The sequence below is a fragment of the Phaethon aethereus genome (genome assembly GCF_964289735.1).
Source record: "Phaethon aethereus genome assembly, chromosome: 2".
NCBI lineage: Eukaryota > Metazoa > Chordata > Aves > Phaethontiformes > Phaethontidae > Phaethon > Phaethon aethereus.
This window is the reverse complement of record NC_138582.1, coordinates 96,731,467-96,750,818: the sequence shown is the minus strand read 5'-3', so window position 1 is coordinate 96,750,818 and position 19,352 is coordinate 96,731,467. Positions and strand designations below refer to the sequence as shown.

Sequence of the window (19,352 nt, the reverse complement as noted above, 5' to 3'; positions counted from 1 at the left end):
GTCTCCAGACAATCATGGACTACTGGCTCAGTGACTTACTAAGAAAGGATGCTGGATTCACAATATTAGTTGTTACTATATTGACATTGTCCTGTTCAGCTAAAAGGGCCTGATATTTCAGGAACCGGGAATGCGATAGTCTGTGTGCCTCCTTTTGTTCCAGCATGGCCGAAACCGTATGCGAAACCAACACAGTTATCTTCTGACCCATAGTGAATTTGCAAGCTTCCTCAATGTTAAGCACTACTGCTGCTACGGCCCTCAGACAAGTGGGACAACCTTTGCTGACTTCATGTAATTGCTTAGAGAAGTATGCAACTGCCTGCTTATACGGTCCCAATTGTTGTGCTAATACGCTTAAGGCAATGCCTTGTTTTTCATGTGAGAACAGCCAAAATGGTTTGGACACATCGGGAAGCCCAAGAGCCGGTGCTTTCATTAACTCAGTCCAATTGCTTAAAGGCTTTTTCCGCCTCTCCAGTTCCAAACTAATTGTGAAGGACTTCCTCTCAACAGTTCATACAAAGGTTTTACTAATATCCCATAATTATAGATCCATCATCTTCACCAACTTGTCATCCCAAGAAAGGTCTGTAATTCTTTTACCATGATGGGTCTCGGTGTCTGACAAATGGCCTCCTTTCGTTCTGTTCCCAATTCCCGTTGTCCTCTCGAGATTTTGTATCCAAGGTAGGTCACCTGTATCTGGATTAACTAAGCTTTCTGCTGAGAGACTCTACAACCACTCAATCCCAGAAAATTCAACAGACTAACAGTCCATTGGGCACATTCCTCTTTGGTTTCTGTAGCGACTAGCAAATCGTCCACATACTGTAATAAGGTCCCATTCAGGGATAGTGGGACCCATCCTTCAAGTTCTCAAGCCAACTGACTTCCAAAAATGGTCAGGCTGTTTTTAAACCCTTGGGGTAACACTGCCCAAATTAATCAGGTTTTTCTCCCAGTATCAGGATTTTCCCATTCAAATGCAAAAATTTTCTTGCTCTTTTGGCAAGCAGTAAACAGAAAAAGGCATCCTTTAGATCCAAAACGGTAAACCAATTTTGAGATTCTTTTAGCTTAGTCAATAGCGTATACAGATTTGCCACTACAGGATATAAGTCCTCAACTACATTATTTGTGGCTCTTAAATCTTGAACTAAACGGTAACTTTTTCCATCTGGCATTTTTACTGGCAAGATAGGAGTATTATATTCAGAATCACATTCCATCAATAACCCAAGCCGTCACTTATTATCCCTTTTATTCCTTCTCTATCTTCCCTTTTTAGGAGATAATGTTTGATTCAAACTGGTCTTGCTCCAGATTTTACTTTAATTTCCACTGGGGCTGCATTTTTAGCCCTTCCGGGAACCCCAGATGCCCAAACCCCTGGAAAAACCTGATCCAAAGTTTCCTCAGGTATCTGATTCTTTTCTGCCATCTGAATCAAAGCTAAACTTAGAACCTCTATCAATTGATCCTCTTTAATCTTAAATTCAATTTTACCTTTCTCAAAGACAATTTTAGCTTCTAATTGTTCCAACAAATCTCTCCCTAAAAGCGGCTTAGGGGACCCAGGCATATACAAAAATCTGTGGGTTCCAATACGCTTTCCTAGTTTGTACTTAAGTGGTTGTAGGAAAAAAGCTCTTTCCCACTGACCTGTAGCACCTATCACACTTACAAATTGCTTATCTACGCGAGTTAATTGCTGATTCAGAACAGAATACGAGGCTCCCGTATCTACTAAAAATTCTACCTCCTTTTTCTGTTCCCCTAGCCTTAGTTTAACCAGTGGATCCACTAGGGTAGATTCCCCAGGTCCCCATCATTCCATTTCTGCTATCACATTAAGCAGTTTATTTCCTGGCAGCTTGGGGCGTTCTCCTTTCCAATGTCCTTGTTCCTTAGAATAAGCACACTGATCTCTTCCCAAAGGTGGTCACAAATTTTCCAGACCTTTACTGGGTCCTCCCTCCTTCCTCTAGCAAATCCTGGATTACCCTGAGTTTGATGGTTCAAAGCTGCCATGGTAGCCGTTGCAATTGTTTTGCCTAATCTCTGTCTTTCAGTATTTTCTCTATTCCTGTATACTCTCCCAGCTTCCTCTATTAGTTTCTCCAAATCTCTTACATCTGGCTCTTAATTTTTAAGGTTTCTTCTTATATCCTCTGATTACTGTCCTAAAAACAATGAAACTAATTGTTGTCATCCCACATCTGAGGTAGGATCCAAGATGGTACTTTTACGCATGTCTCACCTTAGTCTTGCCAGAAAATCTAAGGGGGTTTCATCCTGACCTTGGCTTTACCTCATACAATTTTGACGAATTTACTGACTTTGGAATCCCATTTTTGAGTCCAAATTTTATCAATTTCTGATATGATTTCAGTTGTTTATATTCCATTTGATCATTGGGGTCCCAGCTCTGATCGGTGAGAGGGACATGATTATCCACCCCACCAGTACATGTCCCTGCAGTAATAAGAGCTTCTACATGTGTCCGAGCAGTTTTAACCATTAACTGTTTTTCTGTTTCCGTCATTGTGTCTAGCATCAAATCCGCATCTTTCCAGTCAGGGTCCTGATTCTCGACTATTAACTCAAATCTTTTATCTACCCCTGTTGAGTCATCCCTATAATTTTCCTAATCCTTCCACATATCCAAATCATTCATTGAAAAAGGGACCTTAATTAGTGTTGGTCCTTCAGGTCCCATAGCCTGTCTGAGGGAAGCTTGTATTGTTGGTCAGACTCTTGCTTCAGGTCACAGGACCCAAGGTGGCACTTTCAGATGCTGATTCTTTATCAGAAGTATCTGCGTCTCTTAAGGGGAGGGAGTGACTGGTGCCGAAACCAGCGGTGGTGTGGCATAATCCTCCAGTCTCTCCTCTGACTCTCCCTTTTCCTTTAACTTAAGACGTCTCTGTCCTACACTACACGCTGAACAAGAGCGCTTCAGTTTTCCTAGTTCTTTCCCTTTTTTTTTCTCCAGAGCCAGAACAAAGGGCTCAGAAGGGGGTATCTTAATTCCACAAGCTCTCTGCCATTCTGGATGATTTCACAACGTGAAAAACATACCTGCATAAACTACTTCGTCCCCTTTTCCCTCTCTCTGAAGGAACAACATTAATTGTAATAATGTATTATATTTTAATGTCCCATTAAAACGCCATTTTTCCCCATCATCTAACTTACACAGAGGCCACCACTGATTGCAATACTTAATCAAGTATTTCCTCCTGGCATGCCCCCCAGATCTTTCCAATGTTGTAAAATGCATCCTAGTGAGCTTTTCTTCAAAATTCCACCGCTTTGTGACCCCCCATACCTGATACAAATTTTACAGTAAGTAACCAAATTCCGATAAACGACAAACCAATTAACCAATATCCAGATACAATAGCCAAAAATCAGACCACAGTTAACCAAACCCATTTCCAAATGGGGATGTAACCCCTAACAGAAATGGGATATGGATCCCTTCCCAAATGGGGACATAAACGCCTACAGACAGGGGATTTTAATGCTCTAATACCAAATAACCAAAAATCAAATAACCAAATGTATACCTGTAAGGTGCTAGCTACCCGGTATATACTGACCTGCGTGATTTACTTCACATCTTATGGATGGTTCCCAAATTCGGCCGGTCGTTTTACCAAACTTAAACTTAAAGATGTCTTCTCACCAGCGGGTCTTTGTCTGCTCCCGCAATGATCCGACTGAAACCAGGAGCCTCTCCGCAAAAAGGTCTCCGGGGGTACCCAAGAGAGTCCCAAGCCCATCGGGTCCCGCAGCCAAACAAAGAATGTCCCATCTGGGGTGCCAAATGATTCAAAGAAGTTTAAACTCAATAACATCAAAGTGTTATTAACCAGACATCTTTATTACAGCACCGGACGCATGGGGGATATCTCCTTAACATGCATGCCTCATGTTACCACCATCTGAATTATACAGAGTACATACATTCATATTCATTACAATTGTTAGCATATTCACGGTATTTCTGAGAAATCTCCAGCTCCCTGCCTATCTACTACATTTACATAATGCTGGCATTGCAAAACTACACCACGCATGCGCGGGGGTCTCGGGTGGTCATCAGTGGTCATTTGGGGAGTTAATCCCCTACTCCTTTTTCCCTTTTTATGGTCATGTGTCTCCTAAGGATAGTTTCTTCCCCTGGGATGTTTGCCCCTTCTGTTGTACAGCCAAGCAACTCCTTCTTATCATCCTTGTTTGAGCATTCCTGATAGGATGTTTCTATTCTCAAGGCTAAGATACCTTCTCTGTACTCATTAATTTCTCAGTCCTTGCTCTTAACTCTTCTTGTTTTGATTTCATGAGGCCTCTTTGTTAGCACTGAGACAGGCATAGCCTAAGAACTATGAGAGTAGGCTGTTAAACATCATCACACAGTGATTAGACTAAAGAAATCTGTATAAAAGTTAAATAAATAATGTAATCAATAACCCTCCAGAAAGTACATAAATGTATCAATTGGGTGGATATTATCTGACTAGAAATACTTTCATGGCAAGCAATGGATGTTCTTCAGTTTTCATAGTCACACTTCATCTTCAGTCAATACTTAACAGCATTTCAGCAGCATTCGCAGCATGTTAAAAAAATGATTAAAATAAAACTCATTTAGAAAGGCAACTTTTGATTTTTTTTTTAGTGTAATTTGCAAGTTCAAAATGAAATTAATGAAAATGTGGAAAATTAAAGACAAAAGACTCAAGACTCCATTTACCATTGCCATCACAGCAAGCTGCATATGCACGAATGACAGATTAAAGTTCCTGCAAAAAACATATGACTCAGCACTATTTATGGTTCATTGCACCCTCTATCCAAATCATTGAATTAACTGTGGGGGAAAAGAGAAAGCTTGGGGGCTGGTTTTGGCCTTGGTATTTTCACTGAATGCTTTGACTGTGGGATTTGGGAGGGCTTTCCATCTTAATATGCCTTACACCTCCTTTAACAAGGGGTCCACTGAAATAAAGGTAACATATCACTTCCATATACATTGTCTATCACACCTGGGGATTTTTTTTCCATTAAACCATCAAATACACAATTGAAAACCAGTTATTCTAAGGCAATACAAAGTTGTTATATTTTTTGATAGTGTTTGTTTCAGCAACACACTTTATCCTTGCTCTTTAGAGATACATGCTAGTCTACTCTACAAAAAAGATCCTCATCCACTGGTTTTTACTCCTCTCCTCACAATACGTTAGCAAAGACAAACATGACTGTCATTCCCCGGATCATCACGCAACCGAAGCTCAAGGCACGGGCTCTCGCATTGCCAAACGCCGAAGGCGTGCCAGCAGAGAAGGGGCCCTACCCTCCCGCACCTACCCCGTCCACCTGCTGGGGCCAGGACGACCCCCACAGCCACAAGTACCATTTCCCACAGGGACACTAAAGCCGCCCCACCAAGTGTTGCGCGGGCAGCGCGAGGCGCACCCCCACTGCCCAGGGCGCCAAGACAGGCCGCACCCCAACCCCAACCCCAACCCGACTCGACCTCCCAGGCGCTGAGGGCCACTACCAGCCCTTCCCCGGCAGCCGCTGCTCCCCAGGCCAGACCACCCGGCCGTGATTCGCCTCAGGCAGGGCACCCGCCCGCTGCTCCGCTCTGCAGGCTCCACCAGCACCTCCGCACCAGAATACCGGACAGCAAGCCCCGCACATACGCGCTGCGCGGCCTCCTGCCCGCCGCCTTTTCAAGCAGGAAGCGAAGGCCAGCCCCGACCTGGAAGCGGAAAGGGCAGCGCATGCGCGCGGAGGGCCGGCGGAGGGGAGACGTGTGTTAAGCTCACGTGACCGCCCTGCCTCCTCCTCGGCGGAGCCACGTCCGCTGCGGCGCGGGGGCGGGGCGGCCGGGGCGGGAGCGGCGCCGGATGGAGGCCGCCGCCATTTAGACAGCCCGCAGCGGCAGGCGCGGGGCTGGTGGGGGGGTGTCGGGTAGTTGTTGTTGTCGCCGCCATGAGGCGCCTGTCGCAGCTGCTGTTGCTCGCCCTGCTCGTCTTCCCCACCGCCCTGCTGCTCGGGGGGATCCGCGGCAGCCCAGGTGAGAGCGGCCGGGTGAGGAGAAGTGTGTGACCGTCGCTGCCTGGGGGAAGGAGAGCGGTAACGGGCGTTGCAGGAGCATGCAGCGGGTTCCCCCTTGGCGATCTGGGGGTGGCGGGGAGGGAGAGTCCGGCATCGCTGTCGCAGCCCTCCTGTCGAGGGAAGAGAGGCGGCGGGCGCCGCTCATTCATCGCCGTCGGGCGCGGGCAGCAGCGGTGGCGGCGGCGCGGGCCTCCCTGCGCACGTGGGCCGTCCTCCTCGGCCCGGGACGGGGCCCCGGTGCCTGGTTCCGCTCCCGTGGGGCGGGAAGGGTCCGGGCCGTGCCACTGGGACGTGGGGTGGGGGGGCGGCTCTCTTCGTGTGCGCCGCCGTCCTGTTTTAAAAAAAAAAAAAAACGCACAAAAAATCTCCAAATCCAAAACTCACTTGAGGCTGTAGCAACGGTTTTGTCACTTTTTTTTTTTTTTCCCTCTTTGCTCCCGCTCTCGGTTGCCGCCGGCTTCTGCGGCGAGTCGTTCGTTACCAGAGGAGCTGGCCGCCCGCCTGCCTTCCCACCTCCCCTCCTTCCGACCCCCGCCGGCGCCCTTCGCCTCGCCGGGCGGGCAATCTCCGCGTACGCTACCATGTTATCTGAGGCAACGTCTGAAAACTGCCTCTCTGCTGCTGGGTCTGGAAAGGCAGAAGGGCAGCCATCTCGCCCAGCTCTTCCAGTGGGCTGCAGCCGCTGTGTGTTAGCTCCTTGCCGCAGCGGGCAGCTCTCCTTCCCCGCTATTGCCACATCATCAGCCCTTCTGACATCCATCAAAAAGACCGTAAATTAGAGGTCTGAGAGAATCTGCTAGCGCAGTTGCTTATGAAGAGTGCCTGTAACTTACCTGTACCCTGTTCAGGTGCAAAGGTTTTAATTAAAAAAAAAAAAAATCTTTATGTGTAGACTTACAAGTTCAAAACTTCAGCAAATAAAATCACTAATCACTGTAGGTAGTCTCAGGTTAAATATTGAACGAGTAAAAGTCTTTGAGTGTACCTTCTAAAGGCACTTGAGAGGAGGGCTTGTATTTGCTTTTTCTAGCACTGACTGACAGTCTTGAGGTCCTTGGATAGACTTGTCCTGTTCAAGGATTTCTATCCCCTGTGAAAGTTTTAAAATATTTATTTTAAATGTGTACTCACAGTAACTAGACCTTTTTCAGGCTTGTGTAAATCAATCGTCCATTCATTTCTACTCTTTCATTTTTGGAAAATGCTAGTTTTATTAAAAGAAAAATCTGTAGTTTTGCTTTTATGTCTTAAAAGTTCTCAGCCTAGCCTGCATGTGCTCTAAGCTGCAAGCAGACAGAACTTTGTCCTGTGGCTAATATTTATATTAATCGTATCTGCCGAGTGTTTGAATGTGAGACTCAGCTCCATAAAAGCAAAGAGGCAATGAACTATCAGATTGCATTTGTCTTGGAGCCTTGCTCTGGAGCCATGCTCTGGATCAGGTTTCTTTTCTGACTAGTGTTGTGGTTCTGTTGAACATATGGAGATAGTAGTATATGATAGTGAGGAGGTCATATTAAAAGAGACTTTTTTTATGTTTCAAAACTGGAATGAAAATAAGTGCAAAAGTAGTAACTTTTTAACTACCTGTGAAAGTGTAGTGTTCTGATACCACCAGATGAAAAGAACCTGTTAATCACTTACTAAACTTAGTCTTAGAAGAAACAGTACTTACTAAATTAATTTCCTGGCAATAGCAGTGTCTCTTTATTTTCGCATTTGCAATGATAAAACAAAATTAAAATGTTTTCATACATTGACGTGGTCAAAAGTTAAACAATAGCTTTTAAGGCAAGTTGGTTGCCTTCTGTGAATTTAAGCGCTGCTGTGTGAATGCTGAACTTTTTGTCACCCAGCTGTAAACTTTTTAGTTTTGAACTTCCTGGCACACAAACAAGTAGTTCAGAAAGTTATTAGAGAAGGAAAAAGGCTGAAAGATCAACACAGACAATAATTTGAATGTGAGGTTTTTGCAACTGAGTCTTCAAAATGCTGTATCTAACAGATTTTTAAGAAATTCTTCAAACACCAGTTTGAAAGTTGTGCTACAGTGTCAGTTTTCTGTTGATTAACTAGACATTAAAAAGGCTTTCTTGTATCTGCATTTTGTTTTGGTAGGTTCAGGTTTATTAGTTGCAGCTCAAGATGCTACAGAAGATGAGGAAGCTGTGGAAGATACTGTAGTTGAAGATGAAGATGATGAAGCTGAAGTTGAAGAAGATGAGCCAACAGACTTGGTAATTGTACATGAATGTTACTTCATAAGTATGAATTAGACTTGTGTGCTAATGTGCTTGAAGCTAGGTAGTTTAGATATATTTAAATATGAGCTTAATAACATTGCTATTTTCCACATAGCTCTTTCCAAGTCTCCAATTAAACTTGTGTTCAGTTTGAAGTTTCAGAAGGATTTATCTCTTCTTCCGAATTAGCAGTTGAAAAACCACATGGGGACAGCCTGATTTCTGACTACCAATACTGCAGTTCAAAAAACAGAACACCAAGCGAGAAACCAGACTCTCAAAGGAGCCCCTTGTAGTTCTTTTCCAGCTTAAGCTGCATCTCAGTAAACTGAGAAGGACATTAGGGTGTAGGACTCTTACATTCTGGCTTCTTTGGTATTGATTTTCAAGGGGCAACAGAATCTTAGTTAAGTTCAGTATTAATTCTGAAAACCTTGTTTTGCAGCCTGTTTTCACTTAATACATTCCTAGTCTCTGACACTTGTTGCAGGGTATGCCTGTTATACCAGTGGTTCAGAGTCAGTTGCTTCTCCTTGACAAAGTGAAATATTTTATGTAGTTATGTGATGTGCTTACAGCAGTAGAGTATTAGGCTTGCTAGATGCTTAGTATGCTTAAATTGCTACAACAATTTCTCAAATTTCTGGTGTAAAGTAGGAAAGTTTGGGACATTGTTAGGAGAAGACATGCATAATAAAAATGGAGACCTGGTAAATTTCTTTGATTCTATTAGATTTTTATTGATGTTGGTAAGTTGGTGAACTTATGCTCAAACCAGCTTTGCTAAGTTATAGAAGGTATGCTAGGTATTCAGTACTAACAGAATATTATTAAATTAAACTTCTGGGTGTAATTTGCTTTTAATAGTCTATGACTTGGGTAAAAACATTACATTTTTTAGGCAGTTTCTTTTATTTGTCACTGAAGTAGAAGATAGTTTTGCATGGGGGCTTAGGTCTGGTTCATGGTCTACCATGAACACGGTAGATGTGTGACTGATCTAGTAGGCTATCCACTGCTTCAAGTGGTTGTTTAAGCAGTGAAATCAAATGATCTAACTAACTCACCAGCAGTTAGTTCAGACAGTTCAAAATGGGGTCAGCCTTGTTTTTATTTGGTGGGGGAGGTGGTGATCCCATGATCCCCATGTGGAAAATAAGCCCTTAATGCCTGGATTTGCCAAATTAAAAAGTGACTCATCACAGAGGTGAGCTTGAACAAGTGAATCCACGAACTCTGTTCCAACAGTCTAACCATTTCCAGGCATACATACTTGCTTAGTTAACGTACATATATACATACTTAGTTAAAACAGAATAGAAAGCTTCTATAAACACTCCTTCTGTAGTGAAAGTAACTCATTTGCCTTATGGTTGTCTATAATTTTGGAAATGCTTGTTTTCTAAACAGAAATAGCTTAGATGTGAACACTTAACATTTAGAGTCTATTCTTTTCCTTCCACTCTGAGAGACCTTACTGTTGCTGACTATAAACCTTTCAATACAGCTAAGTGCAGTTCAGATTAGTCACTGTGTCAAATACAACAAGTAGTACGATAAATGCTGAAAATGATGCTAATCAAGTCTAGAGGGAGAATAGACTATGTGCTAATCCTGCAACAGCAGGAATTGATACTAATGCTTGCCATTGTTGCATGCCTTGGTATTCTCATGAAACAAGCATGGTCTTTGCCTCACTGTTCGTTTATAGGATTTTTCAAAAAAGTCTCTTGTCTTAGACAGAAGAAAAAGAGGAAGAAGACTTGTCAGGAGAACCTAAAGCCTCACCTAGTGCTGATACAACCATCTTATTTGTGAAAGGTGAAGGTAAGAGCCCTGTGCTGATCTACCATCTTCTTTACTGTTGCTTAGACTCTATCACTGTGTGCATAAAACAGTGAAGCTCAAACAAACCCAAACCAGAATCTGTTCTAGATACTCTCCATTTAGAAACAAGCTAGGCATGATGTATGAGGCTTCTAATGGTTGAATTCTTTTTTTGTTTTAGACTTTCCAGCGAACAACATTGTAAAATTTCTGGTGGGCTTCACCAATAAGGGTACAGAGGATTTCATTGTTGAGTCTCTTGATGCTTCTTTCCGATATCCTCAAGACTACCAGTTTTATATCCAGAACTTCACAGCTCTCCCTCTGAATACGGTAGTTCCACCGCAGAGACAAGCCACGTTTGAGTACTCTTTCATTCCTGCTGAGCCTATGGGCGGTCGTCCTTTTGGACTAGTTATCAATCTTAACTACAGAGATGTAAATGTAAGCCTGATGTTGTAATTTATTTTAATCTTTCCAGTTGATGTGGAAATGTCAGGAAGGAACTGATTAGTCAAGTTACTACATCTTCAGAAAGTGAATGCCTTTGTGGTTTTTAAGCAAATCAGTAGATACATAAGCACAGTAAGTGACTGTCCACATGTTTCACAATAGCCCCCCCATGTACATTTAGTTCTGTATATGTTAGACTTAGTTATGTCAGCAGTGGAAGCTAGAATACCTTAGAACTGTGTAGTGGTGGGCTACTACTTTTGGTTTTATTTTAAAAAACAAAGAGACCTAAAACTTTTTTAATGATAATTAAATTTTGCTGTGCTTTTCAGATTGGGCTTTGCTAACAAACTTAACTATCAATCTGAATCCCATCTGCAAACTTGACTTCAAGCAAATAAATGACCAGTAGTTGCAATCTGGGGGAAGACTATCCAAAAGCATAAATTGAGATTAAAATAGGGGATGCTTTTCTCTTTTAGTGCAGGTCAAAGTTTAACAGGCTTCTGTACCTTTGTTTTGATTGTTCTAGTAAGAGCCCTTCATATGTAATACCTCATGTTACAGGAAATAACACATTGAAGGCTAGATGTGACTGTACTGCTAATACCAAGACGTTCTTTGTACTTGCACCAAAAAGTTTGTGCTTTTATGTGTTGAGTCAAACTTGCACTGCTTATAAACTTAATCAAGTCTCGTGCAGGTGTTACTACTTTCTAGAGTTTTTCCAAGAACATGGGAAAAACTAAACATTTGTGTATGTGTTCAAGAAGTGACTTTTAAATGTTATGTGGAAACTTTGTTATAGGGCAATGTGTTTCAAGATGCTGTCTTCAATCAAACTGTTACAATTATTGAAAAAGAAGATGGGCTGGATGGAGAAACGTAAGGCGGTTTAGTTGGTATACTGGTAGAACAGGTTATTGATGGCACCAGTGACAATAGTTCTTGCATCCTCATTTTATTGAATTCTATGTCTGCTGTGTTTTGTTGATGGTATAGCAGCCATTTGACTTTTACAACCTTGATAGACTGAAAATAGGAACTTTTTCACCAAATGAAGGTCGGTATTAATACTAGGGCTCTCCAGGATTGATATTATGTCGATGTGCAGTTTGCACATCTGCTTTGGCTCAGAGGGCTTAAGCCTGGAGTAGGACCTGATGACCTTAGCTACATAGCTACTCAAAGCTGCTAAGCTTTTGTTATACTACTGTGCTTTTTCCTAAGAGTTAAAGACGCAGAGGGTCCATGCTATTTGACTGTGGATCCTACTGTGAAAACTGGAATAACTTGCTTCTGGAGCACTCCACTATAATCCAAGATTACATAAACTGAAAGATGTATTTGGAGTATGAGATAGAGGAATTCACACTCATTCTTTCTTGCACTATCTTGTAGCAGATATCTTTCAGGAGTGGGGTTTTTTTTTTCCTGTCTTGAAGACTAAGTACATCTAATATACCTTGAATGGCGCAAGCATATGCTGTGCTGATATGCTTTTAAATATTCTAACACTGGAGTGGAATTTTAAGAGAATCTGTGAGTTAAAAAAAAAAAAAAACAAGCTTCAGAAATGCTTGTAGACAATGCTGAATATTTAAATTCTCCTACCAAGGTAAAAATTGCATGCTAAGCAAGCTTCCCTTTAAAAAAGGTCAACCAAAAGAAATAACTGTTGCATTAATTCATATTTCTCAAATAGAATAGCATCAAAGAAAGTATAATTGGTCATGTGAAAATCTGTGATACTCTGATAAAAGAGCTCTCAAAAGAATTCAAATTAGTAGAATCAGTTCAAGTTAATGTCCTGTGAATAGATAATTACCCTAAAGCAGGGATGTTCAGTTAAGTTTTTTCTCATCATTTCCTTTGTCATAAATCTCAGCTAAGATATTCAACTTGGAATAGTTTCTTTACCTGTAAATTCCTGCCTATTTCCTAAATTAATTTTAGATATAATTTATGTTCACTTCTTGCTAAGTATCTCCAGGTATTTCAGGTAGAATTCTTCAAAACAGACCAAAATGCACAGATTTAAAACATTGTTTGCATAGGTAGAATCGTAACTGTGGAACACAGCAAGATAAGCAAGGCCTTTCAAAGCTCTGTTGCAAGTAAACTAATATCCTAGCAGTACTTGCTTTGCAGTAGCATACTAAAAGCATATAAGAGACTTTTAAGAGTTTTGTACATGATTAAAGCTGTCACAAAAATAAATATTACCTGTGACCCAGTGTCTTGAAACGATACTGCAAAAGAGTTCCTGCAGTTACTAAATTTCAATAATGATTTATAACAGTTTCCCAGATCATACAGCATTTTTCAAATACTCTGTTTTTCAGAATTAAGTTTAGGATTACAGTTTCTGAAATCAGTCAGGATAATTACTTAATATTTGTTAGCACTTCAGTTTCAGATTCATTGTTTCTTTCCCCACCTACCCTCTACAAAAGTTCTTTGGAAAGATCCGGTGGGACTGTGGCCAAAGCTAGGCTTAGTTTCAATGCCTCTTTGTAAACTTTCTTAAATACTTAAGATTTTTAGTTAATAGTTTCTTAAATTGTTTTTTAAAGGATCTTCATGTACATGTTCCTCGCTGGACTTGGTCTACTTGTCATTGTTGGCCTACATCAGTTACTAGAATCTAGGAAGGTGGGTAGTGTATTTTGTCTGTGTACTTGTTAATACAAGACCTTTCTGATATGAAAAGAAAGCAGTTCAGTAATTGCTTCTGGCACATAATGGTACAGGTAAAACTTTAGAAGATGTACTTTTAGAACCAAGACCTTAGAGGTTACTGGGAAAATCAAGAGTTTTTAAAAATGTTCATATTTAGAGATGGCTAGATTGGTTTACCTAATGCTCATTGGCTCCACACTGAAGTGGTTGAATTGGAAGCATGCAGCTACTGATTCAACACTTACTGGGTAGACTTTCCCCATGCTCTCTGTCTGTTGGTTTAATCTAGGTCAAACTTTGAGGAAAAACATCTGTCTAGTCCTTTATTTAGTTCTTATTAATGCTTTGACATGATGTTGACTAGGGCCTTCTGGATTCTGTTTGTAAGGCTGTAACAGCTAAGAGTTTGTCCGTGTAAGTGGTCTGGCAAGTAAAAGCCGTGGAAACCTTAAGCCTCATCTGCATGTAATGCATAGGCTGTGTCTTTGTGCAGTCTGGCTTACGATATTTTTGAATTAGCTTCCCTTGGGAAGAAGCATGGCATGATTATTGTGCTTTAAAATCTATTTTGCAAATATAATGAGACCAGTCATCACAAAGTTTGATCATCAGCCATTTTTTGTGACAGGTATAATGAACTTGCCCAGGCATGCATGAAATCTTGGTATCTTTGTGTGGAATAAGTATTGTGAGGCATTGCAAGTGGTAATGCCAAACTTAAGTGAATAAATTGCTAATGGTAAAGGTAGTTAAAGCTAAGCTACAAAGGCAGCTTCATACATTGATTAGCCTTAAGTTTATCTCTCAGTGAAATAACTGCAATTCATTAAATATAGCATTATTAGTTATTTCTAATATTTGTGCTATCAAAACTTTGTGTAAAGAAGAACCGTTTTTCTTTCTTGAATTTTCAGAGGAAAAGACCGGTACAGAAAGTAGAGATGGGAACATCAAATCAGAATGATGTTGATATGAGCTGGATTCCCCAAGAAACTTTAAATCAAATAAGTAAGTAGTCTGTTTTCCACAAACTAGAGCCTAACAAACTTAAGTAATTGCAACAATAAATAGCTTATACCAGTTTCTCAGAATAGCATACTTCTCTTCTAGGGAATAAAAAATTGTCTCAAGCACTGTGCTTAATGATTAGGCTATTACGTTAGCAGCATATTCTTGTACATAACAAACTTCACTGGTTGATACAGTAATGGCTATCGGTGACTTCTACAATTTGTTCTATAGACTTTTTTTCAACAGTATAAAATCTCTACCCAAAACCTTGATCACAAAGGAAGTTTAAACAGGAGAAAATATGTATCATCTCAAAGTTTCTGTAGGTTGTTTGGAAGTTTGCCTATAGACCAAAGTTCTAAATAAGCATTAGAGGTGTGTTTTAACTAAAGCCACATTAAGACTTGGTATTAATGTCTTTCACAAGTGCAGAATGATTTAAGTTCTACCTGATACCTGAAATGCCAACAGTAAACCCAGTATCTCATTTCTTTAGAACATTTCTCTCTGTGTGGATATTTCTAACTTCTCTTGCTGTTTCTTCTGTTTTGCTTTCCTATGGCTTCAGTGCAGAGTAGAAGAGGTGAGGCAAACTCTGATCTGGAGTGGAAGTGCTTAACGTGTTGTCCATGTGATAATTAGGCATGGATAGAAGTACAGCTTCCTGCATGCAGTGATTGGTGATGTAGCATGAACAGAACAGATGCATGCAAACACACAAACATATTTTATAAACATAAATATGTATAAATGTTTTCATATATGAGAAATACATGTATGTATATTTTTTTCTGATTACATTGTAGTAAGGTAGCTTCAGTAGAATATTGCTGAAGTACTGTTGTCTCTAACAGTTCCCAGAACCCTCTATCTAAAATGCAGGTGTGTATTTTGCCTTCCCCACTACCTTGGTGTAGTGTCAAGCTGATCTTACATGAGGGAAGTGGAGGACTGATCATGAACAATGGCTGAATGCATTTTGTTTCAGTGAGAAACAAACCTCAGCCTTGGGTGTGATAGTTTAATAGTCAGGTTTATCTTCCTTGGTCTTCCTTATCCCAGGTGAACTCCTATTACCAGTAACACTGGCTGGTGTGAGGTGAGATAGCCTCACTTAAAACAAAATGCATCCTAGACAAGAGAAGTGCTTTGAAAACCCTTTGCAGGAACTACCTTTACTTGAAAAAGGCTCCTGTTTTGATGAAACAAACATATTCTGAGCTTTATTTGGTGTAGAAGGGCTAGAGGCCTTTTCTCTGATACGAAGTTGTGCCAGGAGTTGATGACTTCTTTTTTTGGATTCCTTCACCCTTTTTAACTCTTCTATATTACATTGGCATAAGGACTGGTGTTTTACTTCTGAAAATGTACACTTTTTTGTACAGTCTTCTGAGAGACACAAGAATGATAGTATAAAATCTAGACATAGGAATTTGAAAAGCCTCGATCTAGCAAGAAAGGCTGAAGCTCTAAATGCTATTTTTTTTCCAGAAGAGCAAGCTGTCTTTAAAGGGGTTCAGATCCTGGCAATGTTTGGGTTCTTTTCCCTCATCCCTTTCTTAAGCTAAATAGGTGTTCATATCATACCTGAAGTCTAGGAAAAACTGATGTTTAAGTTGTTGTTAATTGTGGTTTTCTTTAGCTCCAGGTTATTTTTAATTAGAACTCTACACTAGAATCCTTTGAAACACATGGCCTTTGAGATCCTCAGAGGGTCTTGACTCTTTTATTGTTGAAAGATACTCATACTGTACTGAGTACCTTGTAATGGTATGATGGCTGCTCCTTGTGTTTGCATATACTCTTAACAGTGAAGTTATTGGAGATGGTTCTGTTGAAGAAAATGTGCATTTTTAAGTCAACAGATACACTTGGCAATTGCTTTAGTGCTTCATACAAAGCACTAGCTTCTGTATAATATTACAAAGATTGAAATTCTACCTATGTAAGGAACATCATAGTAAAGGATGACTACAGGCCTGTCAAAGTCTTAAGTGTAGGATGATGCTTCTGGCATCTAGTGATCATACAGCTGAAGCTGTGTTGCTTCCCCATATGGGATATCTGATTACTAAGTAACCTCTTCATAGTCAAATATGGATGCCTCCTGGAAAAGTGTGTGTTTTTCACAACCAGAACACTTAATGTTCTGCTGTTTATCTGTGTGAATGTAGAAGTATTTCATGCAAGACAAAGCTGTCTAGTGGAGTGTCAATCATGTATTCTTTAAGCATGTAAACACAAAACCAATAATGATCAAAATAGTTCATTAACTTTCTAAAAGTGTAATTATGGAATATGGAGCTTTTCTAAACAGAGCACACAGTTTCATCAGGAGTTGGTGTGGGGTTTATTTTTTGGGTTTGGTTTTTTTGCATTTCAGTAACTGGCATATCGAACAACCCTCACCCTGGAGTTGCATGTTACAGAATAGGAACATTCTTTTCTTGTTACTGTCTATTTAGGATGCTAATAGTTAAAGCCTTAACAAGTTGGTTGAACTGACTTCTCTGTGGTGATGCATTGCACTAGAAGGGCAGTTTGGCTTGTGTTTGGGAGGGAGAAAAATACATGGTCATATAACACTTAATCTGAAGTAGCTGTAGAAATTGATGCAACTATCTTTTTTTGTTTTTTTAATATAGATAAAGCTTCACCAAGGAGGTTGCCCTACAAGAGGGCACAGAAGAGATCAGTGGGCTCTGATGAGTAAATGTTAACTGTACAACAGTTGAACCTTTACTAATCCTGCCTGTTTGGGTTTTTTGGATTGGAATAGTGCAAGAGAATCCATATCACCATAAGGAAAATACTGCTAAAGATTTGGACTGAACAGATTAACTGAATGGTGTTAATATTACTGAAAATGCACTTCTCTGTTAACTGTTGGGGGGTGGGGAGGTAGCCATTAAGATTTGTGCCTGCGTGTGTAAGCAGTTGGTCTTAACAGAACCATGTTACCCGAAATGTGCCTTTAGAGTTCTTTGTAATGCTGGCTTGTCATCTTGTACACTGTCTTTGAAGGATTTTTCTCCTCCCTCTAATCTGAATGTCTGGTGACTTAATCTGTCTTGATTGTATCATGTCTGTATCAGAAGCTGTATGCATTTTTCTTTTTCAGTAAGTAACTTTATTCTATACTTTGTGCACACACTGGAGCTTGTGTGCATGGTCCTATTTCAGTGGCAAGGCAGTGATCATCTAGATTTCTGCATAGTTTACATTCTAAAGGCACAATTGGGTATAGCTGCTCTTAGTGATAGATATTTTGCTGCTGTTTTGATCTGAGCATGCAGTGGCCTAAAAATCTGAACTTACCTGCATAGATGTTAGGAAGACTCTTACACAGCAGCAGAACTTGTGAAGCATGGAATTTGTGTGCTGAATTGGTATTACTACATAAATTTTTTTTATACCCAACTTGTTAAATGGTTAGTTACTGAGTCATGCCAGCAGCCTAGGTATGCTGATCATAGTGGTAGCTCTGCAATGTTTACTCAAGAAATTACTGAATAAGCCAGAACAACTTTTCAGTAAGTTCTTGGTTCTCTCACACAAACTAGAATGTCATATGTATCAAAATGTCGACTTTTCTTAAAGCTTTACATGGGGCAAGGCCTTTGCAGTTACTGTACACACTTGAAACTGAACTTGAAAAACTGTTGGCTTCAAATAATCTTTTTAAATGGCAAACTATTCCCCCTTTGCAGTTTTTAAAGCTCGTACTTCTTTCCCCTGGTCAGTACATTGTCTGAGTTGTTTTTTTAATCACCTTGTCTTTCCTGCTAGTAACACAGATGCATATCCATTATTAACTACATGTTAGTTCAGTACTAAAGCAGAAAAGCTATATGCAATCAAAATTGAATTTTCTTTTGTGGCAGGCACAGCTTGCATGATTACCAGGTACTGAGGTATTGATCCACAGCCATTGCATTCAGGAATTTAACTGACAGTAAAGAGAGCAGGGTGTCAGTTTGCTGACATCAGGCACTTGGACAAGGCTTGAATTGTTTGTATCTCAACTGCATCTCTTCCTGTGTCTGAAGGTTATCTGGAAGCTTCTTCAGTTCAGGAGGAGGCATTGATTTGAGACGTCTTGTCACCTTCTCCCCTTCCTGATCCCTGCATGTGAAAGTGCTCTTTCAGATCTACACTTGCTCTGCAGGGACTGAGCTTCTGACCCCATGAACACTGAGCAATACACACAAATCCTGTCATAGCACGTTCAAAGCAGCTAAGCTCTGAAACTACCTGTACTGGCACTACTTTACTGTGTACCTTGTCAGAATGAACTGTGAAGGTGTTCTTGACTCATCTTGCTATGGAAAAGATAAGAATAGGAAAAGCAACCCCAAAGATGCTTTGTTTAACTTCCTGATAATACAGCTAGCCCAGGCAGAATATTTTTAATAGTTAAGATCACTGACTTGTCATACAGATCACTTAGCAAACAGTTGAATGCTATCTTCATAAGAGGTAACTCCACCCAAATTGTGTGGAACAACCTTGTTTGCCTTCAGTGATGTAATCTGACTGGTTCTGTGGTAGGTTTATTCAAGCTTGCATTGATTCAACAAAGCATTTATGTATTAAATGCTTTGTATACTAAAGGCCAGTAGCTATTTCAGCACCTGATGAACTTCTCAATTCCCTCTCTTGGATTATGTCTCTAACCTGAAATTGGGAGATTCCCCCCCCCCCCCCAGCATCTGGTAACAGGTAAGCTTAAGAGTATACAGTTTAATTCTTCTCAAGATAGGAAGGTATTCTCTTGAGGGGGTGATGGTACAGTGGTACTCCAGGATAAAAGACAAAGGATCAGAACAGAGGATACTAATTTGTAATATCCTAGTTTTATTTGTTCAGATAAATAGTTTAGCCCTTACTGATTGAGCTTTTAAGCAAGTTAAGCCCTTTAGAAGTCTTACACTGACCAGGACTTGAGAAGCTGAAAGACTGAAGCACTGTACAAATAAGAAATAAGTATTTTAAGGT

General features: G+C 40.5%; 1 protein-coding gene across 2 annotated transcripts; it reads left to right on the top strand.

The window, feature by feature from the left end:
• Positions 1-5,932: 5,932 nt before the first annotated feature.
• SSR1 (signal sequence receptor subunit 1) lies at positions 5,933-17,441 on the top strand. Of its 2 annotated transcripts, none has more exons than XM_081996691.1 (8): positions 5,933-6,097; positions 8,263-8,375; positions 10,121-10,208; positions 10,390-10,652; positions 11,470-11,546; positions 13,238-13,316; positions 14,258-14,351; positions 17,000-17,441. In XM_081996691.1, the coding sequence occupies exons 1-8, from the start codon at positions 6,013-6,015 to the stop codon at positions 17,065-17,067; spliced, it is 867 nt and encodes a 288-aa protein (XP_081852817.1). In that variant the 5' UTR covers positions 5,933-6,012; the 3' UTR covers positions 17,068-17,441. The 2 variants fall into 2 exon arrangements, with proteins under 2 accessions (XP_081852817.1, XP_081852816.1); XM_081996690.1 differs by having other exon boundaries at positions 8,257-8,375.
• The last annotated feature ends 1,911 nt before the right edge of the window (positions 17,442-19,352 follow it).